This window comes from Artibeus jamaicensis, unplaced genomic scaffold (genome assembly GCF_021234435.1).
Source record: "Artibeus jamaicensis isolate MK-2021 breed Jamaican fruit bat unplaced genomic scaffold, CSHL_Jam_final contig_475, whole genome shotgun sequence".
NCBI lineage: Eukaryota > Metazoa > Chordata > Mammalia > Chiroptera > Phyllostomidae > Artibeus > Artibeus jamaicensis.
In genome coordinates this window covers 1,109,411-1,136,920 of record NW_026521852.1, presented here as the reverse complement: position 1 = coordinate 1,136,920, position 27,510 = coordinate 1,109,411, and the positions used below count along the sequence as shown (strand labels likewise).

The 27,510-nt window shown below is 33.8% G+C and overlaps 1 protein-coding gene and 1 non-coding gene across 5 annotated transcripts in view; one reads left to right on the top strand and one right to left on the bottom strand.

The window, feature by feature from the left end:
* Positions 1-27,129, top strand: part of CD55 (CD55 molecule (Cromer blood group)) — a 45,561-nt gene extending 18,432 nt beyond the window's left edge. The window contains exons 7-10 of one of the 4 annotated variants that reach the window (XM_037155401.2): positions 11,226-11,246; positions 22,790-22,862; positions 25,114-25,219; positions 26,108-27,129. In XM_037155401.2, the coding sequence (XP_037011296.2) occupies positions 11,226-11,246; positions 22,790-22,862; positions 25,114-25,198 (179 nt within the window). In that variant the 3' untranslated portion in view covers positions 25,199-25,219; positions 26,108-27,129. Of the gene's footprint in view, positions 1-11,225; positions 14,834-22,789; positions 22,863-25,113; positions 25,220-26,107 lie in introns of those variants that run through there. The other 3 variants (XR_005083955.2, XM_037155402.2, XM_037155400.2) reach the window with 3 other exon arrangements.
* LOC119056862 (U6 spliceosomal RNA) lies at positions 22,569-22,672 on the bottom strand. Its single transcript, XR_005083964.1, has one exon. It is a non-coding gene; the product is annotated as a U6 spliceosomal RNA (small nuclear RNA).
* Positions 27,130-27,510: the final 381 nt, after the last annotated feature.

Below are 27,510 nucleotides of genomic sequence, written 5' to 3'. Positions count from 1 at the left end.
TTATTGTCCCTGTGTCCCTTTATACTTGTTCCTCTAAGTCCCTCCCATTCTTCCCCTGAAATTTCCTCCCTGCCCCCTCTGGTTGCCATCCCCTTGTTCTCTATTTCGGTGTCTTTGTTTTTATTTTGCTTCCTTGTTTGTTTTGTTGTTTAGCTTCCTGTTAAAGGTGAGATCATATGGTATTTGTCTTTCAACACCTGGCTTATTTAACTCAGCATAATGCTTTCCAGTTCCATGTTGTTGCAAAGGGTAGTAGCTCCTTCTTTCTCTCTGCTGCATAGAATTCCATTGTGTATATGTACCACAATTTTTGATCCATTCATTTACTGACGGGTACCTAGATTGCTTCCAACTCTTGGCTATTGTAAATTGTGCTGCTATGAACATTGTGGTGTATAAGTTCTTTGAAAGTGGTGTTTTAGTGTTCTTAGGATATAATCCTAGCAGTGGAATTGCTGGGTCAAAAGGCAGGTTGATTTTTATTTTTCTGAGAAAATTCCATACTGTTTTCCATAATGGTTGTACCAGTCTGCAATCCCATCAACAGTGAACTAAGGTCCCCTTTTCCCCACAACCTCTCCAACATTTGTTGTTAGTTGCTTTTTTATGATAGCCATCCTGACCGGTGTAAAGTGATATCTCATTGTGGTTTTAATTTGCATCTTTCTGATAGCTAGAGATATTGAGCATCTCTTCATGTGTCTCTGGATGTTCTGTATGTCCTCCTTGGAGAAGTGTCTGTTCAAGTCCTTTTCCCACTTTTTCATTTCGTTGTTTGTCTTCTCAGAGTGGAGTTGTGTGAGTTCTTTGTATATTTTGGAGATTAAACCTTTGTCTGAGGTATTATTGGCAAATATGTTTTCCCATACAGTTGGTTCTCTTTTTAATTTAATACTGTTTTCTTTAGCCACACAGAACCTTTTTATTTTGAAGAGATCCCATTTGTTTATTCTTTCCTTTATAATTCTTGCTCTAGGGGACATATCAATAAAAAAAGTTGCTGCGTGAAATATCTGAGATTTTGCTGCCAATGTTCTCCTCTAGGACTTTAATGGTTTCAAGGCTTATATTTAAGTCTTTTATCCACCTTGAATTTATTTTGGTGTATGGTGTAAGTTGGTGCTCAGGTTTCATTTTTTTGCATGTAGCTGTCCAGTTCTCCCAACACCATTTGTTGAAGAGGCTATCTTTACTCCATTTTATGTTACTGCCCCTTTTGTCAAATATTAATTGAGTGTAGAGAGTTGGGTTTATTTGTGGGCTCTCTTCTGTTCCATTGGTCTATGTGCCTGTTTTTATGCCAGTACCAGGCTGTTTTAATTACAGTGGCCTTGTAATACAATTTGATATCAGGTATTGTGATTCCTCCTACTTTGTTCTTCTTTCTCAAAATTGCAGCTGCTATTCAGGGTTGTTTGTGGTTCCATATAAATTTTTGAAGTGTTTGTTCTATGTCTGTGAAATATGCCATTGGTATTTTAATAGGTATTGCATTGAATCTGTAAATTGCTTTGGGTAGTATAAACAATTTGATGATGTTAATTCTTCCAATCCATGAACAAGGTATATGTTTCCATTTGTTTGTGTCTTCCTTGATTTCTTTCTTCAGTGCTGTGTAGTTTTCTGCATACAGGTCTTTTACCTCCTTAGTTAGGTTTATTCCCAGATATTTTATTTTTGTTTTTGGTATATTGAATGGGATTTTTTTATTTCTGCTTCTGCTGATTCATTGTTGGTATACAAAAATGCCTTTGATTTCTGGATATTGACTTTATAACCCACTGTTTTGACAAATTCATTAATTAGTTCGAGCAGTTTTTGGGTAGAGTCTATAGGATTTTCCATGTACACTATCATGTCATCTGCAAACAGTGACAGTTTTGTTTCCTCCTTTCCTATTTGGATGCCTTTTATTTCCTTTTCTTGCCTGATCACTGTGGCTAAAACTTCCAATACTATATTGAATAGAAATGGTGAAAGTGGACATCCTTGTCTTGTTCCTGATCTTCGTGGAAAAGATTTTTGTTTTTTGCCCATTGAGTATGATGTCGGCTGTAGGTCTCTCATAAATGGCCTTTATTATATTGAGAAATGCTCCCTCTATTCCCACTTTGCTGAGTGTTTTTATCATAAATGGGTGCTGTACCTTATCAAAAGCTTTTTCTGCGTCTATTGATATGATCATGTGGTTTTGTTTTTGCTTTTGTTTATGTGATATATTACATTTACTGATTTGCGAATATTGAAACATCCTTACATCCCTGGGATGAATCCCACTTGGTCATGGTGTATGATCTTTTTGATATATTGTTGGATGCAATTTGCCAATATTTTGTTGAGGATTTTAGCATCTATGTTTATCAGTGATATTGGTCTGAAGTTTTCTTTCTTTGTTGTGTCTCTATCTGGTTTTGGAATTAAGATGATGCTGGCTTCATAAAAAGAATTTGGGAGTTTTCCATCCTTCTGGATTTTTTGGAATGAAGACTATTTTTCTATCACCCAGATACTTTTTGAAATGTGAGACATTAAACATTATTGTTGAAATTAGTTTTGTATATTTCTTTATGCCATTAAAGCCAAATGCACATAAATACTCAATATATTATTCCATACCTGACTGGCTCAGTGAGTTCATCCTGAGTGTCATCCTGCAAACAAAAAAAGTCACCAGTCAATTCTCAGTCAGGGCATATGTCTGGATTGTGGGTTCAGTCTCCAGGTGGGGACATGGAAGAGGCATCTAATCGATGTTCTCTTGCACATTGATTTCTCTCTCTCTTCTCCTTTCTCTAAAAATAAATAAAAATCTTTTAAAAATCTCATTCCACTTAGTTTCTTTAACACTGGATCTTCAATTTCTGCCTAATTTAGGTCACTCTTCAATGGCATTAAACAATTGTGTTTTTAAAAACAGTTTCACACATAATGACCACATTTTGATAATGATTTAAAAAAATTTTGTAATTGTTATCTTGAAGCCTATTTGCCAATATCTAGATATTTTAAAAAGTTTAACCATTACAGATATTACCATTACAGTTCCCTTGAACATTTCTCCATTCCCTTTCTCTCATCCTGAGTCAATTAAGGGTGAGATTTGTGTGCAAACTTTCTGTTTTTATTCTTATGTTACATATTTGTATCTGTAAATAGTATATAATATTTTTTGTAGTTTACATAAATAGAATGTCATATTTTTCTTATCTAAAGTGGCTTTTTTGCACTCAATATTGATTTTGTGGCTTACATTAATACAACAGTTCATTTAGATTTAGTTAATTAATTTTTAAAATGTATTTTATTGATTATGCCATTACAATTGTCCCATTTCTCCCCCCTTCATTCCCCTCCACCCTGCACACCCCCTCCCCCACCATTCCCCCCCCTTTTGGTTTATGTCCATGTGTCACAAGTTCTTTAGATTCTATATTTCCCATACTATTCTTGCCCTCCCCCCTGTCTATTTTCTACCTACCGTCAATGCTACTTAGTCTCTGTACCTTCTCCTCACTTCTTCTCCCACTCCCCTGTTGCCAACCCTCCATTTAATCTCCATTTCTATACTTCAGCTCCTGATCTAGCTGTCCTCTTAAATTGCTTTTGTTTTAGGTGTGGTTGTTAGTAACTGTGAGTTTGCTGTCCTTTCACTGTTCATCTTTTTTATCTTCTTTTTCTTAGATAAATCCCTTTAACATTTCATATAATAAGAACTTGGTGATGATGAACTCCTTGAATTTGACCTTATCTGGGCAGCACTTTATCTGCCCTTCCATTCTAAATGAAAGCTTTGCTGGATAGAGCAATGTTGGATGCAGGTCCTTAGATTTCATGACTTGGAATACTTCTTTCCAGCCCCTTCTTGCCTGTAAGGTGTCTTTTGAGAAGTCAGCTGACAGCCTGATGGGGACTCTTTTGTAGGCGACCGTCCCCTTATCTCTTGCTGCTTCTAGGATTCTCTCCTTCATTTTAATCTTGGCTAATGTAATTATGATGTGCCTTGGTGTGTTCCTTCTTGAGTCTACCTTCTTTGGGACTCTCTGAGCTTCCTGGATTTCCTGGAAGTCTATTTCCTTTGCCAGATTGGGGAAGTTCTCTTTTATTATTTGTTCAAATAAGTTTTCCACTTGTTGCTCTTCCTCTTCCCCTTCTGGTACCCCTATAATTTGGATGTTAGAATGTAAAGATGTCCTGGAGGTTTCTAAGCCTCTCCTCATTTTTTGAATTCTTGTTTCTTCATCCTTTTCTGTTTGGTCATTTTTTTCTTCCTTCTGGTCCACTCCATTGATTTGAGTCTCAGTTTCCTTTCCATTACTATTGGTTTCCTGTGCATTTCCTTTCATTTCAATTATTTCAGCCTTCATTTGTTCCTCTAATTTGTGACTAAAATCAACCAATTCTGTGAGCATCCCGATCACCAGTGTTTTGAACTGTGCATCTGGTAGGTTGGCTGTCTCTTGGTTGCTTAGAATTATTGGCTCTGGGGCTTTGAGCTGGTCTTCTTGAACCATAATGTTTGGATCTGTTAGCACCTGTTACATATGACGGGTGGAGCCTTAGATGTTCACCAGGGTGGGGCAACCCAGTTGGTGGGTTGTGACACTGTATGTAGGGGCTGGGTCAGAGAGGGCAATGGAATTTGTTCTGCTCTCTCTTGGATTTCAGTCCTCTCTGCTGCTTCCCACAAGCAAATTGGGCCCTTCTGGTGCTGGTTCCAGGTATATGGGCTTGTGCACCCTCCAGGACCCTGTGGGTCCCTCCAACTCACTCTCTGTGAGGCTGGGAGCCTCTCCCAGCACCTCGACCCCAAAAGTTTTTTCAATCAGTGCTTTTAGGTTTTATTTCCCAGCACTGGGGCCCTGGTTCATGCAGTTTGTCTCACTGCTCGCTCCTTTGCTTAATTTATTTGCTCACGAATGTGTGATTGCAGTCAGCCAGCCGCCTTGCGCCCTCACTGGGTCTGCCCGTTGCCACCCCACACATGGAATCCTCCAACTGCCGCCTGTGCACTTGGGTTAGTCTGGCCACCTTTTCCTTCGAGAATCCGCTTCGCCAGTGGCTGCCTCCACCCCTCTTACCAGTCTGGCTGAATGGTTCGTTGTTGTTGGACTTCCATATAGTGCAATTTTCTGTGTTTTGGTTGTGTTTTTGTTACTAAAACTTTGTTGTTTTTAAACTTGGTTGCGCAAGGAGGCACAATATTTCCACCTATGCCTCCATCTTGGCCGGAAGTCCTAGTTAATTAATTTTAACACATGTACGTGGTTACTGACTTCTGCAATTTTTATGACATCTCTGGGCCTAAAAGTTATAAGTTGAATACACTCAATTTTTATATAAATTTTTTCAATAGGCCCAAACTCTAAAATTTTTTGTAGAGCTAACTTTGTTAAAATATTTTTTTGCAAAAAATACATAATAATTTAACAATTTTAAATTAAGCTTAAGTCAATTGTTAAGATAAAAATACAACCAATTTTGAAATCGAATTCAATTTTTGGGGGTTAAATGTTATTTTCAAATTATAATTGACATTTAATATAATTCTATATTAGTTTCTGCTGTATTGCACAGTGGATAGGCAATCATGTAATTTACAAAGTGATTCCCCTGATATTTCAGGCACCCTCATGTCACCAGACTTATTATTACAATATTATTGACTACGTTTTCTATTCTGTGCTTTAGATTCCCATGACTATCAAATTTTTACCTCTTAATTTCTTCACCTTTTTCACCCAGTTGCTCAAGCTCCAACCTCTCTGGCAATCATCAGTTTGTTCTCTTTATGTGTCTGTTTCTGTTCTGTTTGTTTATTTATTTATTTTTTAGAGTCCTCCTATCAGTGAAATCATAGGATATTTGTCTTTCTTTGACTGACTTATTTCACTTAGCATAATAGCCTCTTGGTCCTTCCATGCTGTTGCATATGGTAGAATTTCATTTATTTTTATGGCTGAGTAATATTCATTGTGTATAGGTACCACTGCTTTTTTATTTACTTGTCTACTGAGGCACACTTGGGTTGCTTGCATATGTTGGCTATTATAAATAATGCTGCAATGAACATAAGGGTACACATATTTTTTTCAATTTAGTTTTTGGTCTTCTTCAGATCTATATCCAGAATTGTAAACACTGAATCATAATGCAATCCCATTTTTAATTTTTTGAGAAATCTTGGTGCAGTTTTCTATAGTGGCTACACCAATTTGCATTTTCATCAATAGTGCACCAGGGTTCTCCACATTCTCACCAACACTTGTTAATTGTTAGTTTATTGATGATAGCCTTTCTGACAGGTGTGAAGTGATATCTCACTGTGTTTTTTTAAATTTATAGTCTCTGATTATTGTTGATTAGGAGCATCTTTTTTTCTGTCTGTTGGTCCTCTGTATGCCCTTTTTGGAGACGTGTCTTTTCAGGTCTGTGCCCATTTTTAAATTAGATTGTTTGGTGTTTTTTGATGTTGACTTATATAAGTTCTGTATTAATTTTGGATATTAACTCCTTATAATATGCATCCTTGCCAATATCTTCTTTCATTTCTTTTTTTGATGGTTTCATTTGTTGTGCAAACCTTTTTAGTTTGATGTAGTCCCATTAGTTTATTTTTTGTTTGTTTATTTCCCTTGCCGTGGATATGTATCAGAAAAGAATATTGCTGAGAAAAATGTCAGAGTTTGTTTCCTAGGTTTACTCCTAGGAATTTTATGGTTTCAATTGTTACACTAAGTCTTTAATCCATTTTTAGTTTGTTCTGTATATGATATAAAAAACTGGTTTAGTTTCATTTTTTTTGTGTGTATCTGTCCAGTTTTATCAACACAATTTATTGAATAGACTGCCTTTACCCCATTGTATGTTCTGGTTTCCTCTCTCATATATTAATTGACCACATAGGGTTTATTTCTGTGTCCTCTGTTCTCTAACATTAATCTATGTGTCTGTTTTATTCTGGTACCATGCTGTTTTGATTACTATAGGCTAGTAGTATAGTTTGATATCAGATAGCATGATACAACAAACATTGTTCTTCTGTCTCAAGATTGTGATTCCATATACATTTTTGCATTATTTATTTTACTTCTATTTCTTTGAAAACAGAGAGGTGATATACTGATAGAGATTGAACTGCATTTATTGATTGCTTTGGGTAGTATAAACAATTCATGATATTAATTCTTCTTGTCCATAAATCCATGAACAGGGCCTGTACTTCCATTTACTTGTATCTTCTTCAGTTTCTTTCTTCAATCTTTTATCATTTTCTGAGTATAGGTCTTTTACCTCTTTGTTTAAATTTATTCCTAGGTATTCTATTTATTTATTTTGATGCAATTGTAAATAGGATTGCTTTTCTAGTTTCTCTTTTTCATAGTTCACTATTGGTGTATAAAAATGCAATTTAGCCCTGGCTGGTGTGGTTTAGTGGATTAAGTGCTAGCCTGTAAGGCAAAGGATAGCTTGTTGGACTCCCTGTCCAGGCACATATCTAGGTTTTCTATTATCATTTTTTCTAGGTTGTAGGCCTGGTCCCCAGTAGGGGGTGCAAGAGAGGCAACTACACACTGATGTTTCTCTCCCTCTCTTTCTCCCTCCCTTCCCCTCTAGAAATAACTAAATAAAATCTTTTAAAAATATAAAAAATTAAAAATGCAATTTATATTTGAATATTAATTTTTATTCCACTACTTTATTCACTTATCAGTGCTAGCAATGTTTTGGTGGAGTCTTTAAAAATCTGTGTATATAGTATCATGCCATTCTGCAAATAATGACAGTTTTACTTCTTCCTTTTCTATTTGGATGTGATTTGATTCTTTCTTCATTATTTTTATTCTAGTACCTTCAGTGCTAGAAGACTTTCAGTACTATGTTGACTAAGAGTAGTGAAAATGGACATCCCTGTCTTTTTTTCTGATTTTAAGGAAAATACTTTTAGTTTTCCCCATTGTGTATGTGAGCTCTGGGTTTGTCATATATGGCCTTTATTACATTGAGGTATGTTTCCTCTATTCCCACTTTGCTGAGAGTTTTTATCATGAATGGGTGCTAAATTTTTTTTAAATGTTTTTTGTGCATCTATTAATATGATCATATGGCATTTATATTTGATTTTATTAACTTGGTATATTACATTAATTGATTTGCAGATATTGTTCCAACCTTGCATCCCAGAAATAAATCCCACTTGATCATGGCGTATAATCATTTTTAAAATTTTTATTTATTGATTTTTAGAGAGAAAGAGAAAGGGAGGGAAAGGGGGAAGGAGGAGGAGAGAGAGACATTGATTGTTTCACCCATCTATGCATTAATTGACTGATTCTTGTATGTTCCCTGATGACTGGGGATCAAATCCACAATTTTGTAGTGTAGGGACAATGCTGTAAACAACACTACCTGGCTGGGACTGTGATCTTTTTTTTTTAATGTTTTTTATTGATTAGCTTAAAACATTTTATTTATTAATTTTTAGAAAGATGGAAGGGGGAGAAAGAGAAGGAGAGAAATATTAATTAAGTGTGGTTGCCACTTGAGTGCCCCCTACTGGCAACCTGGCCTGCAAAACAGGCATGTGACCTGACTGGGGAGCAAACCAGAGACCCTTTGGTTCACAGGCTGGCACTCAATCCACTTAGCTACACCAGCCAGGGTGGACTGTGACCTTTTTATTGTATTGATGATTTCAGTTTGCTAATATTTTGTTGAGGATTTTTGTACCTATGTGCGTTAGGCATATTGGCTTATAATTTTCTTTCCTTGTAATATCTTTTATCTGGTTTTGAAATGAGATAATGTTGGTTTCCTGAAATGATCTTGGGAGTTTTCTTTTCTTGGATGTTTTGGAATGGTTTGAGAACTATAGGTGTAAATTCTCCTTTGAATGCTTGGTAAAATTTATCTGTGAAACCATCCAGTTCAGGACTTTTGTTTGTGGGGAGTTTCTTAATTACTGCTTTTATTTCATTTTTCATAATTAGTCTGTTCAGATTTTGTTTTTTTGGTTTTTTAAATTTTTTATTTGGTTTTAGAAGAGTGCATGTAGGAATTTATTCATTTTGTCCAGATTGTCCAATGTTGGCATATAATTATTTCTAGTATTTTCTTATAAGTTTTTTGTATTTTTGTGGTGTCAGTTGTCATTTCTCCTCTTTCATTTCTCATTTTATTTATATATGGGTCATTCCTCTTTTTTCTTGGTGACTACAGTTAAAGGTTGATCACTCTTATTTTTTCAAAGAACCAGGTCTTAGTTTCATCAATTTTTTGTGTTGTTTATTTATATTATATTTTGTTTACTCTGATCTTTATTGTTTCCTTTTTTAATGCTTGTTTGGGGTTTGTTGTTTCCTTTAAGTATAAAGTTAGATTTTTTGTTTGAGATTTTTCTTGTTTCTTGAGGTGCAAAATGCTATGAATTTCCCTCTTTAGTCTGCTTCCACTGTGTCCCATAGATTCTGGGTTATTGTGTTCTCATTTTCATTTGTCTTAGGTTATCCTTCAATTTCTTCCTTGATCTCACTGTTAACCCATTCATTGTTTAGTAACATCATTTAGCCTCCATGTGTTTGTGTGTTTTTCATTGTTGTTCTTGTAATTGAGTTCTCATTTCATAATATAGTGATCAGAGAAGGTGCTTGAAATGATTTCAGTCTTTTTCAATTCACTGAGACTTGTTTTGTGGCCTAACATGGTCTGTCCTGAAAAATGTTCCATGTGCATTTGAGAAGAATGCATATTTTGTTATTTGGACAGGTGGGTTTAATTAATATTTGTAAAGCATTTTACATAAGAGCATGTAAAATGCTTTACAAATATTAATTAAACCCACCTGTCTAATGTTTCCTTGTTGACTTTGTGTCTCAAGGACCCATCCATTGATGTTAATTGGGTGTTAAAATACCCTACTTCGACTGTATTATTGTTGGTCTCTCCATTTATATCCATCAATAATTGCCTTATATATTGAGGTGCTCCTATGTTGGGTGTATAAATGTTTACAAGGGCTATATCCTCTTGTTGAAATGATCCCTTTATCATTATGTACTGTCCTTATTTGTCTTTTATCATACCTTTTGTTTTAAAGTCTATTTGTCTGATATAAGTATTACTAGCCCCAATTTTTTTCTTTTAGTTTCTCTTTGCATGCAGTATCTTTTTCCATCCATTTACTCTCAGCCCCTGTGTATCTCTTGAGCTGAAGCAAGTCTCTTGCAGACAGCATATATGTAGGTCTTGTTTTCTTACACATTTAGCTACCCTATGCCTTCTGATTGGTACATTTAATCCATATATGTTCAAAGTGATTATTGATAGGAAGTTGCTATTGCCATTTTATAATTTATATTTATTTTGAGGTCAAATTTCTTGTATGTAATTTAGTTTTAAAATATCATGCCATTTTTTGATGTTATTAAAAAATGGTAACTACCACTTATTGAGCATGTATTATAGTGGCATGTACCATACACTTTCCACTTGTTGACAGTTGCCCTTGCAACAACCTTGCAAAATAAGTATTTTTAGTTTGATTTTATAGCTGAAGATTTATTTTAGAGGCTTAGAGAGTAACCTTAATCATATGTAATGCATAGTCAACAGAGAAAAATTAGGTGTAAACACATATTTTCTGACTTTAAATTGAACATTTTTCTGCTATATATATTGCCTGTTCTCAATGGTACTTCAAGCAAATTTGTTCATCCCTAAAGAGAGCAGCGTATTTATTATTACAAATATCTATTATCTGACAGTAAAGTTATTTTTGCGATGCCTCACTCATAGTCATTGAAAGGTATAAATAATAAGGTGATAGGTAATTTAAGTTTTGATAGAGTGCCGAAAGAGACTTCAATTTCTGATAGTTTCTTTATCAGAGGACTGGATCAGCAGTTACCATTTAAGCTTTAAGATTTCTTTCTTGCCATTAAGTCATATAAACAGATTTACATAGTGTTTGTTTTAGTATTCAATAACTCTATTATATTTTATGTTTATAATGTTAACTCATCGAATAGACATAGGCACTAGTGTGTATGTTCTTTGATTATTCATAATATGTAATTATTTTCTTAAATTTATAATTTTTTAATTATAAAAATTTGAGTTACCTTTGAACTTTCTAGTGCAGTTTATACATATGTTAAATTGACTGCACATCCATTACTTAAAAGCTTTTAATTTTTGTAATTTTATTTTTCTTTTTTTTTCTTCTTTAGGGGTTAGCAACATTATATTGGGTAAGTGTAACTATTGGCCAGTTAAAAGAAATTACTATCGCTATTGTATGTACAATCTGTGTTCCTGGAGGAGAATATTGTCTTTTAACTGTCTTAGGAATGCTATTAAAATGCAGTATTTAAGTTTGCCAAAAAGAAGACAGGTAAATATATTTTATCGTTGTGTTTTGTGGATACCATTAGGTTCTAGGTATGTTCCTAGGTATTACCGATGATTATCTTTTTTTAAAATCATTTTTTGTTGTTGTTCTATTACATTTGTCCCAATTTTTCCCCTTTGCCTTCTTTTGCCCATCCCACCTGCTGTTCCCACATTCAATTCCCACACTGTTGTCCATTCATACATGTTCTCTGTCTATCAGGTGTCCAACCTATGGTCTGCAGGCCACATGCAGCCCAGCATGGCTATGAATGTGGCCCAACATAAATTGTAAATTTACTTAAAACATTATGAGTTTTTCTGTGATTATGTGTGTCAATGTATTTAATGTGTGCCCCAATACAACTCTTCTTCCAGTGTGGTGACTAAATGCCAGAAGTTTGGACACCCCTGGGTCCTTTCCCCTTCTTTACACCATTATCCCCCTCCCCACTCCCCACATCCCTAGTGACTTTCAGTGTGTTCCATGCCTGTGGTTCTATTTTGTTTGTCAGTTTATTTTGTTTATTAGATTTCTCTTATAGGTAAGATCATATGGTATTTATTTGTCTTTTACCTACTGGCCTATTTCATTGAGTATAATATTCTCCAGATCCACCCATGCTGTTGCAAAAGATAGGAGTTCCTTCTTTCTTTCTGCTGCGTAGTATTCCGCTGTGTATATGTACCACATTTTTTGATCCACTCATTTACAGATGGTCACTTAGGTTTTTTCAAGCACTTGACTATTAAAAATAGCACCACTGTAAACATAGGGGTGCCTAAGTTCTTTTTGGTTAGTGATTCAGACTTCTTAGGGTATATTCCCAGCAGTGGAATCATTTGGTCAAAAGGCAGTTCCATTTTTAGTTTTTTAAGAAATATTCTATACTGTTTTCCACAATACCTGTACCAGTCCTAATTTCCACCAACAGTGCACTAGGGTTCCCTTTTCTCTGATCTTCACCAGAACTTATTGTTTATTAGTTTATTAATGATGGCCTTACACCAGAATGAACTCAAAGTGGTTAAAAGATTTAAATATAAGTCTTGACATCATAAAAGTCCTAAAGGAACACATAAGCAGTAAAATTTTGGATAACCCACATAGCAATATTTTTGCTGATATATCTTCTAGGGCAAAGAGAATAAAGGAAAAAAATAAACAAATGAGACTACATCAAACTAAAGAGCTTCTGCATGACTAAAGAAATCACCATCGAAATAAAAAAAGAACTGATTATATGAGAGAATATATTTGCCAATGATACATCAGACAAGGGTTTAATCTCCAAAATACAGAAAGAACTCATACTACTCAACACCAGGAATACAAACAACCCAATGAAAAAATGGGCAAAGGATCTGAATAGACAGTTCTCCAAGGAGGACATACAGATGGCCCATAGACATATGAAAAGATGTTCATCACTAACTGTCAGAGAGATGTAAATTAAAACCACAATGAGATATCACTTCACACCTGTCAGAATAGTCCAACCATGTTCTTGATCCAAGGCAGTTTTAGGACAATTTCAAATCATTGGGCCAATCAATCAAGTACTATTGCATGCCTATTATGTCAATTAATCACTCTAGGGACTGAAGAAACACAAGAAAGAGACCATTACTAATACAGTTTCTGTCCTCAAATATTTTATAATTAAACAGAAACTGCTTCTTGACCATCTCTAGACTTCCGTCTTATGCCCAAATGAAATAAAGAGTGCTACCTTTAATTCATTTTCTTTCTTTTCCTTTCCTTGTCAATGATCGAAAGCAAAGTTATTTTTTTAAAAAATAACATCTACACAATGGAATACTATGCAGCAGAAAGAGAAAAGGAACTCATACCTTTTGTGACAGCATGGATGGACCTACAGAGCATTATACTAAGTGAAATAAGGCAGGTGGTGAAAGACATACCATATGATCTCACGTGTAAATGGAACATAATCAACCAAACAAACAAATGAGCAAAATAGAACCAGAGACTTGGAAATAAAGAACAAACTAACAGTAACCACAGGGGAAGAGGAAGGGAGTAATGGGGAAAGAAGGGGAAGGAGCAAGAAAAAGAACATGAATAGAGGATTCATGGGCACAAACAATAGAGGGGGATTGACCCTGGGAGTAGTGGTGAACAGGATAGGGGTGAGCAATGGGGAAAAGAAGGGACAACTGTAACTGAACAACAATAAAAAAAGAATATTAGATAAAGATTTGTTATTAAAAATTTTAAAGATGATTAAAATGTAAAAAGAAATATTCTGTTGATTTAGGCATGAGACTAAAACCATATATCTGTGTGGCAATTTCTTCTCGCATTTGTTCCAGTTCATTTTTTGTCTATAAATATATTATTTGATGTTATACATTAACTTCTATAAAAAATGGTAAGAGAAATGTTTAATAAGAAGCAATACAGTTAAATTTGCATATTGGTAAGTAGCATCCAATTGAACATACACATAAAAAAGTGTATATTTTAAATTTATGTTCTTATAATCTAGAGTCTCCTGTGTTTTACATGTATAAATTAGCCAGAGGACTATAAAGCTGAAAACAGGTATTTTTTTATTATTTAAACAAATACCATACGATCTCACCTTTAACAGGAACCTAAACAACAAAACAAATAAGCAAGCAAAATATAACCAAAGACACTGAAGTAGAGAACAGGCTGACAGTGACCAGAGGGGAGAGGGGAGGGAATTTCAGGGGAAAAGGGGAATGGTTTATAGGAACAAGTATAAAGGTCACATGGACAAAAACTAAGGAGGGTGGAAATAGGAAGGAGGTGGGGAGCACTGAAAGGGTGGGCTGGGATGGGAGTAAAAGACAGAAAACTGTACTTGAATAACAATGAAAATAAATTTAAAAAATTTTATAATTTTTTTATATTTTGAATAAACCTTCCCTAAGCTAAAAGATTTGTTTTGAAAGATTCAGAGTTGGAATTCAATTTTATTCTATATTTTAAATAGAAATAAATGTATTATAGATGAAAATCTCATGATTTAATGTTGAAAACAGCTATAAGTTTGTAGATGAACTTTTTCTTATATGCTCAGTGGTGATCAATAAAGATTTGAAGTGCTTATTACTTTCTCTGAAATTCTTTTTTAATGTATATTTTATTGATTATGCTATTACAGTTTTCCCAATTTCTGTCTACCCTTTATCATCCCTCTGCTCTGCATCCCCAACCTTCCAACATTCCCCCTTCTTAGTTTATGTCCATGGGTTGTACATATAAGTTCTTTGACTTCTCTATTTCCTACACTATTCTTAACCCCTCCCTTTGTTATGCCTACCATTTCTGTTTCTTATTCCCTGTACCTTTCATCCCTATTCTTCCCCTCCACCTCCCCACTGAAAATGTTCCATGTGATCGTCACTTCTCTGGTTCTGTTTCTGTTCTAGTTGTTTCTTAGTTTTTGTTTTTGTTTTTTAGGTTCAGTCATTGGTAATTGTAAGTTTGTTGTCATTTTACTGTTTATATTTTTGATAATTTTCTTTTTCTTGGGTAAGTCGCTTTAATATTTCAAATAATAAGGGCTTGATGATGATGATCTTTAACTTGACCTTATCTGAGAAGTACTTTATCTGCCCTTCCATTCTCAATGATAGCTTTGCTGGATAGAGTAATCTTGGATGTAGATTTTTGCCTTTCATGACTTTGCATACTTCTTTCCAGCCCCTTCTTGACTGTAAGGTTTCCTTTGAGAAATCAGCTGATTGTCTTATGGGCACTCCTTTGTAGGTAACTCTCTCCTTGCCTTTTGCTGCTTTTAAGATGCTTTCTTTACATTTAATGTTGGGTAGCTTAATGATGATGTGCCTTGGTATGTTCCTCCTTGGTCCAAGTTCTTTGGAACTCTCAGAGTTTCCTGGACTTCCTGGGAATCTATTTCCTTTGCCAGATTGGTAACATTTTCCTTCATTATTTGTTTAAATAAGTTTTCAATGTCTTACTGTTGTTTTTCTCCTTCTGGCATGCCTATGTTTCTGATGTTAGAGTGCTTAAAGTTGTTCCAGAGGTTCCTAAGCCTCTTCTCATTTTTTGGAATTCTTTTTTCTTCATTCTGTTTCAGTTGGGTGTTTATTTATTTCTTTTTTTCCAAATCATTGATGTGAGTCCTGATTTCCTTCTCTTCAATGTTGGTTCCCTGTATATTTTGCTTTATTTCACTTTGAGTAGCCTTCATTTCTTTCTTCATTTTGTGACTGAGCTAAATCAGTTCTGTGTGCTCACACAGATTAGCAGTGTTTTGAACTCAGAGTCAGATAGGTTGTCTATCTCCTCATTGCTTAGCTCTTTTTCTGGAGTTCTGATCTGTTCTCTAATTTAGGCCATATTTCTTTGTCTCAGCTCACTTGTTGCAAGAGGGCAGGGCCTTAGGTATTCACTGGGGTAGGGCAACTCTCTTTGCTGTATTTTGGTGCTGTTTTTGGGGGAGGAATCAGAAGGGAAATAATGCTGCTTGCTCTGCTCTAGCCCCACTTTCCAAGGAACTCTTGTGTGAGACTGGGAGTTTCTTCCACTATGGCAGCCCTCACAGTAGTTTACAGGTAGCTTTGAGAATTTAGTTTCCTGTCCAGCCAGCCCTGCCTTGCCCATATGGTCCACCACCTTGCTACTTGTCCCCTTTACTTCCTGCTGTCTCCATCTCCACCCCTCCTATTTGTCTGGGTGGATGTTTCTTTAACTCTTTGGTTGCCAAGAGTTACATGCAGTTTGATTTTCTGGCACTTCTAGTTGTTTATTGTTTTTAGATTGGTCATTATCATTCTTTTGGTTGTGCAAGGAAGCTAGGGGTTTCTACTATGCCTCCATCTGGGCTGGAACTCCTATTTTCTCTGAAGTTCTTGAAGTATATACTATGTGATTTCCCAGTTAGCTTTCCTCAGTGTTAGCTGTTATTTTAGCTTATGCCCAAAATAAAGAACTCCTTCCCTCTTAAATCAGACATATGACAATATTTTTCTTTGTGATCCTATACTTGTAAAACATAAACCTGAAAATTATCTTCATTTCATTTTTAGAATGGTAATTTGTTATTTTAATAAATATTTTTTATTTTTCAATTACAATTGACATACAATGTTATATTAATTTCACTGTCCAACCAAGTGATTAGACATTATGTAACTAAGTAAATGATCACCTAGATAAATCTTGTACCCACCTGACATCATACATAATTATTATAATTTATTGACTATATTTTCTATGTTGTACTTTATGTCCCCATGGCTATTCTGTAAATGCCAATTTGTATTTATTAATCTCGTCACCTTTTTGATCCATTCTGCCAATTCTCCTTCCATCTGGCAACCTTCAAAATGTTCTCTGTATCTATGAGTCTGTTTCTGTTCTGCTTGCTAATCCATTTTTTAAATTCTACATATAATTAAAATCATATGGAATTTATATTCCTTTGTCCGAATTATTTCACTCAGCACAATACCCTATAGGTCGATCCATGTTGTTGTAGATGGCAAGATTTCATTCTTTTTATGTGTGAGTCATGTTTCATTGTATATATGTACAACTTTTTCTTTAGTCATTCATCAAGTTAAAAACACTTAGGTTGCATTCATAACTTCCCTATTTTAAAAACGCTGTAATATAAATGTGGATGTATATGTCTTTTCGATTTAGTGTTTTGGGTTTCTTTGGATAAATATCCAGAAGTGGAATTACTGGGTCCTTCTCTGTCTCTTGTTATATAGCCTTTGTTTTAAAGCCTGTTTTCTCTGGTATAACTATTGCTACTTGAGCTTTTTATTTGTTTATTTCTACTTTGATGAAATATCTTTTTCCATTCCTTTACATTTAGTCTGTGTGTGTCTTTCAATCTGGGCATGTCTTTTGTAGACAGCATATATAATGTGCTTATTTTGTTTTCCATTCAGCCATCATATGTTTTTGATTGGAGCATTTAATCCACTTTAATTTAGAGTGATTGTTGATAGACATACATTTATTGCCATTGCATTATAATATCTTAATCTTTTCTTCTTCTTAAAGAAGACCCTTTAACATTTCTTGTAATACTGGTTTAGTGGTGATGAACTAGTTTTTCTTTTATAGTCTGAGGAGCTCTTTATCTGTTCTTCAGTTCTAAATTATTTTTTTTCTAGGTAATCTTGGTTGTAGGTCCTTACTTTTCATCATTTTGAATATTGCTTGGTAATCCCCTCTGGCCTGCAAAGTTTCTGTTGATAAATCACCTCACAGTCTTATAGGATCTCCCTTATAGATAACTGCTTTTCTCTTGCTGTTTTTAAGATTCTCTCTTGTCTTTAACCCTTGGCATTTTATTTTATTTTATTTATTTATTTATTTATTTATTTATTTATTTATTTATTTTTACATTTTTTATTGTTGTTCACATACAGTTGTTTCCATTTTCACCCCACCTTGGCCTCCTGCCTCACCCATCCTGACCTCCCACCCTTGAACCTACCCCCTTTGACTTTGTTCATGTGTCCTTTATACATGTTCCTTGATGGACATTCCCCTATTTTTACTCATTATCCTTCTCCCCTTTAGTTACTGTCAGTTTGTTCTTTATTTCAATGTCTCTCGTTATATTTTGCTTGCTTGTTTTGTTGACTAGGCTCCACTTATAGGTGAGATCATATGGTATTTGTCTTTCACTGATTGGCTTATCTCACTAAGCATAATAGTCTCCAGTTCTGTCTATACTCTCACAGAGAGTAGGAGTTCCTTCTTTTTTTCTTTCTTTCTGCTGCTTAGTATTCCAGGGTGAAGAGCCACACCCAGATGCATCATAATTAAAATACCAATTGTTACTCACCTTCTCTTGCTGCTTTTAAGCTTTACTCTTTATCTTTAACCCCTGGCATTTTAATTATAATGCCTCTTGGTGTGGCCTTTTTTGGGTTTATCTTGTTTGAGACTCTTTGTATTTCCTGGATTTATGTGTCTATTTCATTCATCAGGTTAGGGAAGTTTTCTGTTGTTATTTTTTCCAATAAGTTTTCAATTATTGCTCTCTTTTCTCCTTCCAGATATGAATGTTGGTATGCTTGAAGTTATCTCAGAGGCTCCTTGTGCTATCCTTATGTTTTGAATTATTTTTTCTTCTTGTTATTCTTATTGGGTATTTTCTGCTTCCTTATGTTCTAAATCTTATTTGATGCTCTGCTTCATCTACTCCACAGTTTATTCCCTGTAATGTATTCTTCATTTCTGGGTTTTTTTTTTTACTGTTTTCTTTCTTTATTTTTATGTTTTCTATATCTTTGTTAAAGTTCTTACTAAGTGTATCTACTCTTCTAAGTTCATTGGGGATCTTTATAACCAGTGTTTTGACTCTATATATGGTAAATAGCTTGTCTTTGTTTGTTTGCTTTTGTATTTGTTTTTTACAGCCAGAAGTGTAATCAGGACTTCTTTTCCTAGCACTGGAAACCTGGGCTGGAGGACCTAACGAGGGGCTAGGACCCCTGGCTCCTCAGCGAGGGCCCTCAGCAGCCCAGATACCCCTCACAATTTTTAACCATCACATATAGGTGTGGGATTAGCCCCTTCTGAGTCTTTTCCCCCTCTGCCAGTATTAATGTTGCTTCTTCTTTCAATCCCTAGTTGCACAACTTCTATTCAGCTAGGTTTCAGGGAGTTCTGAGTGATTATTATCTTGTAGTTTGTAATTCTGATGTTATTATGAGAGAATTTTAGGACCATATTTACCCATGCTGCCATCGTGACTGGACCTCTTTATTTCTTCAATTTATTTTGTAAATTAGGTCACTTTTTTCAATTTAAAGATAAGCAAACTCTACCTCAAGGAAATGTATTTTGTTGACTATACTGCAATGTAACTGAATTACAGTTAATATTATGACTGAGAAAGTATACAAATTTTTTGTCTGTTTAATTCTGCTAAGAAAGAGAGACTGACTAATCTCAAGAAATGAAATCTCTATGGTGGGTTTTAAAGATATCCTTCTGCTGGTTCTATATTAGAGTTTCTCACTTTTTTCATTATTGCTCTCATGGAAATTTTAAAATATTTTAGACACTTTATTAATTTTATAATATAGCTGTGTCCCATTTTTTAGCTGAGAGAACTCTGCTTTTGTAAGATTTATACTTTGCTCAAGGTCACATACCGACTAAGTACTTAAGTGGAGGCCAATGACTAGTTTTTCTAGCACTAAATACTTGAAAGGATAGAAAGATTCTGGTCCTAGTGGCAGGACAAGAGCTGCACAATTCAGATTTGACAATTAAGTTATTCCTTATTCTTTACAAGTATTACCCCTGTCATTGTTTAAAATCTGTATTGTGACATTTTTAAGTCTCTTTTTGGAATTAATACGTCAATTGAAAGAGTATTTAAAAATTGGTGTGGCTCAGTGGACTGAGTGCCAACCTGAGAACTGAAAGGTCACCAATTCAATTACCAGTCAGGCACATGCCTGGGTTGCAAGCAAAGTCCCCAGTAGGGGGTGTGTGACAGGCAACCACACACTGATGTTTCTCTCCCTTTTTCTCCCTTTTCCCCTCTCTCTAAAAATAAATAAATACAAATAAAAATATTAGAATATTCAGTAAAATATCAAAATACTTTTTGATATCCTTTAAATATTATATGCATATTTACTGCTTTATATGTCTACCTAAATATGGCATGTATTAGCCCACGCCGAAGTGTATTTTCAAGCATCTTGAATTATTGGTGGTGATTTAAATGTATAATTTGTTGATATGGGGTCTTCACTGTGTCTTAATACCTGTCTATGAATGACATGCTTAAATCCCATTATAAAGTGACTTAACTATCTACTTGTTATTTAGAGTTAAAAAATCAGATAATCGTGTAATTTTCCAGTGACCTTTTTATTCTGGAAAAGGAAGTGTATAGATTTTTTTTCATTAAAAAAAAATTGAAGCCCTGACTGGTATGGCTCAGTTGGATGGGCATTGTTCTGCAAATTGAAGGGTCACTGGTCTGGTTCCTGGTCAGGGCACATGCCTGGTTTTTGAGTTCAATCCCCCTTGGGGGCACATGCAGAAGGAACTGATTGATATTTCTCTCTCACATCAATGTTTCTCTCTTCCTCTTTCTAAAAATAAATAAATAGAATATTTTTAAAACTTTTGAAGAAATACCAAAGCCTAGAAAATCCATTGATAATAGCAAGATACTTAAAGGGTACTGCAGTTGTTGCTAAGAAAATGGTATTGAATCCTGACTTACAGATCAGAAAATTTAAGGTTTACCCAAGTACATCCTTTTTTCTTCTGCAAAAGTCCCTTTCCAGTGTGATTTTACTTATCCACACACCTCATTCTCTTTATCTGTTACACTAATAAGCTTATAAGGAAAAACAAAGCCTATCCACAGCTTTCTTATATTTTAGAGCATATGAATACATTTCTACTTTATTCGATATATGTGAGACCTTTGGAAGTAACTTGGTGAACCCATTTTTCCTCAGAAAAGGAGATAAGCATCATTTAATTAACAACAGATCTCGTAGGTAGAATTCTGACTTGGGTGTATCTAAAATAAAGATTTTTTATATATTTTCTCATCTGCAAAAAAAAAAGTCATATGATATGATTTAATAAATATTTACTAAATACCTTCTACTATTTTCCAAGCACTATGCTAGTTACTGGAGATGATCAGATGAGGTAGTAGGTGGCAAACTGCTCTGCGGCATTTTAAGCAGTATGCAAAAATAGTTCTACATCAGGGAACATTACTAAAATACTCCGTTTTCTTGGAGAAAATCATTTTTTAAAGTATATAATTTTTCTTCCTCAGAGCTCTTCAGTTAATGACTAGGAATATTGGGATCACAATAATAATTTTATTCATAATCCATAGTTTCACCTATCCCAAGTTTAATAAATATTAAATTGATATTGATTCACCTTTGGGATGCTTTTCCATAGATACCAAGTGGATTTTGACATCATGAACTATTATTGCCTTTATACCTTAAAGTTTTTTTCTTCTTTCTAATTTGTGAGATAGTACTCTTAATAATTTATAAAAGAACAAGTGGGCAGCAACCAGAGGGGAGAGGGAAAGGAACTTAAGGGGAAAAAGGGGGAGGGATTTTGAGGAACAAGTATGAAAGACACAGAGATGAGGACTGGGGCGGGGGGGGGGGGAATGGGAGGGAGGGGGGAGACCGGGTGGGGGGGTGGGGTGGGATGGGAGAAATAGATAAAAAAAAAATGTACTTGAAAAGTAACTAAATAAAATTTAATATTAAAAAAAAGAAAATTAATTCATCTAAGAGATGCATTTCTAATAAAAATCCTTAAATAATAAAAATAATAATTTATAAAAGCAGTCATTATATAGATTTGTCCATCAAATTTTTGTATTTTGCTTTGGTTTCCAGTTAAACCATTAACCTGCACACACTTTCTTCTAGAATTACTTATATGTACTGATTAGTATTCTAGAACTAGACTTTTATTTCTCTGGCTAAAATAGATCTAGCTATTTTAGATCACTTTTAAATTTCTGTCTTTGTTTGGCATTTAAATTGAAAATGGGATGAATGGGACATAATGAATAAACAAAACTAAAAAATTTTGTAGAACCACGATTTATTTTATGAATATTGTTGTCTCAAGCTAATGTTATAATCCTAGAGCATAAGTTAAAAAAATTGATTGGATGAAGTACTGTAAAAACTTAATTGTGATGTAAACAGCTGTTTTTTAAATCATGTGCCCATATAGTAATGCAATTGGGTGATAACTATATATTGCTGATTTGGAACCAAATGCACTTATTAGGCACATTAGGTTCTGTTTGCTTTTCTGGTATCATCTCTAATTTCCTATGTACTACAGATCAAAAGAGTAGACTTCAAGGACATTGGAGGGTAGAGTGAGGATGAAATACATATATGAAGGATGGAAGCATTTAGAATTAAGCATAGTGGGGTTAAAACACTTTATAACCTTCTTAACCTGTCAATTAAATTTTATTTGATCATTATGATACTTTATTTTTAGTACTGTATTTCATTTTTCAAAGAAAACAGGATAGAGGATAAATAATGTAGAATTTTTACTCTCAAACTTTTAACACAAGGAAGCCATATGCAAAATATAACTTCTGTCTTCTCTCTATATTTTTTAAAATGTGGAATGCTTTGCAAATTTGCAAAATTACACTGTATATTACCCCAGGGCAAAATTACAAAATCCTTGCACAGGGCCCATGCTAATCTTCTTTGTATCATTCTAGTTTTAGTATATGTGCTGCTGAAGCAAGCTCTTCTATGTTTTCTTAACTTGCTTCATAAACAGTATGTTTGTCATTGCAAAATTACAGTCTATATAATTGCTTATGTTTGTATTAACTATGTTACCAAATTTTTCTCCCTCAAGGAATTGTTGCTGTTACCTCAATAACTGGTATCATAATTTTAGGCAAAATTTTCTGGGACCGTGGAAAATCAGGGTGAGCAGAAATTGTGATGACCTAAAACATTTGTTCTTAACTTCTCTCCAATAAAACTTGATACCTTATCACAAATAGATCATTTTCTTAGCTTAATTGTATTTTTGACCTGATATTGTCAAAAAATGATATGACAAGAAATAAATACCTTTATTTCTTTTGTCTATAATTACTATGCTTGATGAACAGACTCTTTTTAAAATTTCTCAATATACTCAAGGACATTAACAATATTTCAAAGGAAAATTATTTGAAAACCAAAGTCTCACTTTGCAATCTATTTACCTTTGCCTCACTTTACCTTTTCCTTAGAATAATTTATGGTAGCATAGGTGTGCTATACAGAAACAAAGAAATCTAGGAAAAGCCAACCTCTAACCTACTGTTAAATTGTGAGTAATTTGGCCTTTTTCTGGGTTGTGTTTCTTGATACCTGCCAGTCTAGCCAGAAACAGCCCAGTAGTTAGCAGGACAGGCTTTATAATATGACTGCTTGGTTCCAACTGTCAGCTGCTTATGTGCCATGTCACTGCGACCAACTTAACCTCTGTAGGACTCAGTTTTCTCATTTATAACATGGGGGACGTAGAAAACCTGCCTTCTGGGATGGTGGTAAGGATCAAATGAGTTGCTACCTGTAAAGAGGTTAGAACAGTGTTTGTCATGTGATAAGCCTTCAGATGGTAAAAGAGAAACACACAGGAAAAATATCAGTATTGTTTGAAACATCTAATCTGCATTAAAATTTATATATTAAGTATATTGTCGTGGTTGGCTCTTACATTCTGTAGACAAACAGAGGATTATTTAAACTGACCCTCTTCTGTTTTCTTGTACATTTTATTGTCAAGAAAACGAATTGTGGAGTTTATATAAACTCGAGTTATTTCTACACTTCCCTAATGCCTACATTTTCACCCCAATAAATATAATAAACAAAGAGAAGAAAACAAAATAAAGCTCTTCTTACTGGTAAAAAATAAATAAAAATTATGTATAATGTATGTATTTATAAGTTTTGAGTGCCTATAAGTTTTAAATTGCCTTTTTCTCATAATAGTAAAGTGCAGAAAATGTTTGTTTGTATTTAAATATTTCTTTAAATTATAATTTTAAAATGATTATGAAATTAATAAGTGCATAATAGAGCAAAAAAGAAAAGAAAAACTGTATTTTAATGCTGTTACTAAATTGCCTATTTTAAATCTTTGGGTGCTGTGAGCTATGTACTTTCTGCTCTATATAACTCTTTCTCCTTAACAATATCATTTAAGCCTATTATAAGCTAAAGTATGTGAATGTTCTTTAAATCACTAAATGGTTCAGTATTTTAGTAAAAATATTTGACTTTTTTGGTCCTGGAGTTTTTAAAGTAGTTTTTACTGTTTGTTAATCAAGTAATCTAGATGTTATAATAGCAAATATAATAAAATATAACTTTCTATTCAGATTTTTCAAAAACTTAAAAAGAAATACAATTTAGAGCCTGGCAAAAATGAACAGAGGTCTAAGTCATGTAAGATGAGTTGTGCAGATGTCCCAGCAAAACTACTCCAGAAAAAAGTAAACTACCCACCTCATGTTCTTCCTTGCATTTGTCCCAGCTCTCCGTCTGGATTAGAGCATTATCAGTTTACCTTCTGTGCTTTGGGGCTCTGAAGGTGAGAGGGGTGGAAAGCAATGAGTTTACAGGATGCTAGCTCTTGGCTATCATCAGTTTCTTTATATACTTTGGCGAAATAATTGACTGTGATATTTTTAATAGTATGAAAAGTGCTGAAACATAGGATGGAATATTAATTTTATGGGGGTCTTATATTAGACCTAATTCCTTTATTTCTGAATAAGAGGAAATTCAGGCAAAACCCTCTAACAAGCAATTTGCCTTTTTGTGTGTGTGTTCTTTAAAAACACTCCACTTGCCTTATTTGAGGAATAAAAACTGTTGAGAATAAGAGCTAACTTTTTATACATTCCTGGTTATCTTCCTGATTTCATATCAATTTAATTAAGTTTTAATCTTAATGAGGATAAGGGAAAGAGTTAATGAAGTTGGAAGTGATTATGTACCTTCACTTGGTGATTCTTTGTGTTTGCCTATGGAAGGATTTATCTATTATAGAAGTGTTGGGTTTGTATGGTACATTCTAGTTTATAAAAAGGATGTGATTATAAGCACCTGCCGGTATTGCTTTTAGATTCAAATTAAAATTATATAATTCAATTAGTGTTTTCTTTTTCTACTCTTCAGCTCCTACTACCCTCAGGAAAACAACAAAACACAAAATGTTACATTTCATAATTTAAATGAGACTGGTAATGCCTCAGAAGTATGACCTTGTGGTAAATTATGAAAGGTATATAGTTCTATAAAAATCCCATTTCTGTATATTTCCAAATGTCCATCAATACTGTTGGCTCAGGATTTATCTGGGGCTATTCAAGGATAACAGGGGCTTAAACCACTATATTGTCATAACTATTTTTGTTTTTCTAATGAATGACTAACATATTGAATCTCTCATTAACATGACATGTCATCAGTTCTTGACTCTTCAGCAATAAGCTCATCATTTCATCCCCAGTTTTACATTTAGTTTATTGTAACAATTAGATGCTAACAATGCCATAAATATTTGAGGAAACCTAGAATATTGATACATTAAAGCTTATAAGTAAGAATACCTTCGTTATGACTATTTGCATCATTAGATGATTGGCTTATATTGTATTTGTTTATTCTTTTTGCTCGATGGCTTTTAGAGTCTCCAGTTTTTAAGAAATGTTAAAATTTGGTGGAAGGTAACTTTTATAAGTCCTACTTATGAACCTTATATCTCTTTTATGTTGTCACACAAAGTTATTACACAAAAATAACTATGTAAATGTATCTATAAAACTTTCTAGGTGTTTTCTTTGACAAAATATTTCTTTTTTTTCACTTACAGTAGTCAAGGGGTTTTCATTAACTTTTAATCTGGAAGTATCTTAATTGATTTTACCTTGACCAGTTACTCTCAAAAACCAAGAACTTAAGTGTCACATTTTAGTTGGCCATACTAAACTATAACTCTACCCTGGCTGAGGTTGTCCATACTCTGTAACTTACTAATTTTGTGTTTGTTTGACATCCTAAATTAACCAATTAATTCTTCTTCATGGTTTATCACATACTAGCTAAAAATTTTATGTTTATCACCAGTAAATAAAATTATTTTGATTCTAACATTTTCTTTAACTTTCAGGACACACATTTGTAACACTGACAGTTTTGCTTATGACTCTAGCAGTCACTGGCTATTTGATTTAGCCAAAGAAGAAATAAGAAGAAAGTGCACACAAGTACACAGATTACTTGTAGTTTCCTATAAGTTTCTGGAGCCATGGACACAATATATGCAGTAGTGCTCTTCATTTTGCACGTTATCATTGTCTTTAAGGTGCATAGAAATGTCACTGAAGCAAGAAGAAATGAATCTGTCTTGGAATCACATTCTCAACACTTGTAAACCTCTTAATAACAAAACAACTCACAAGACTGAGAGTGACCAATTTCCTAAAAGTGTAGGAAAGTGTCCAGCTTTGTTTATGCTTGGAAGGTGAGCATAAAGAAAAGGAAATAAGTGATATATTCCATTGGATATGTAATGTTATTTTTACTTACAAAAAATAAAACAACTAAAAACATTAATTGGATATTGAAAATAAACAAAAGAAGATATTGCCCAGTCTCTTCTGGAAAAAATTGTCAAAGACAGATTAACCAAATTAAAAAATAATCCTTCTTGACTCTAAGGTATTTTATCTTTCTATATTCTATTAAAATACATACATATAGATGGGTTGGAAAAATATTTTAAATTAACATGTTAATGACCCAGAGTGTTGTTTCTTGGGTTAGTTGTTGGCAAAGGAAAGTATAGAATGAAGGAATAATTCTTTATTTGTAACATAAGTATGGGTAATTAACAAGAATTTGGTCCCGTACTTGTAAGAAGGATCAGTGACAATTTTTATTTTCTTCTTAGGACAATCTGTCTTTCTGTAGAAGAATCCTATGTAAGGGTGAAAGGATGGAAGGTGTCTTTTTATTAACTTCTTTAAAAGTATCCATAGTTATTACAAGATTAACATAAGATTCTATATTTCTGAAGTGATCGTAAATTATAAATGTTATTTTTTGTAATACTAAGATTATTTATATTAATTTATATCAGGGACACATTGGCTTTATATGTATAACAAGAAATGTTCAAGAAGATATGTAAAGAAAGATTTATTTTCTTTAAATGTAATAAATAATTGATCACAGTTTTGGCTCATGCAGTATTTGAAATTTACTTTCTTAAATATGAACAATTTATTTCCAAATAAGAGAACTCCTTTCTATCTCCCATAAATAGTTTAGAATGATATTTCTTGTTTATCCCAGTATAAAACATTTTGGGTTACTTTTAAATTATACTATGTTATACTTTTTTAAGTATGTCATATCCTCTCATATTAGAGTATTATATTACTTCTTACTGATTTACCTAAAGGTAATCACATTAATTTCTAGATTCTTAATATATTTTTGTCATCTTGCCAGTTACATTTTAAGTGTTGGAATAGACTAGGATATACACATAACCAGTTTAACAATAGT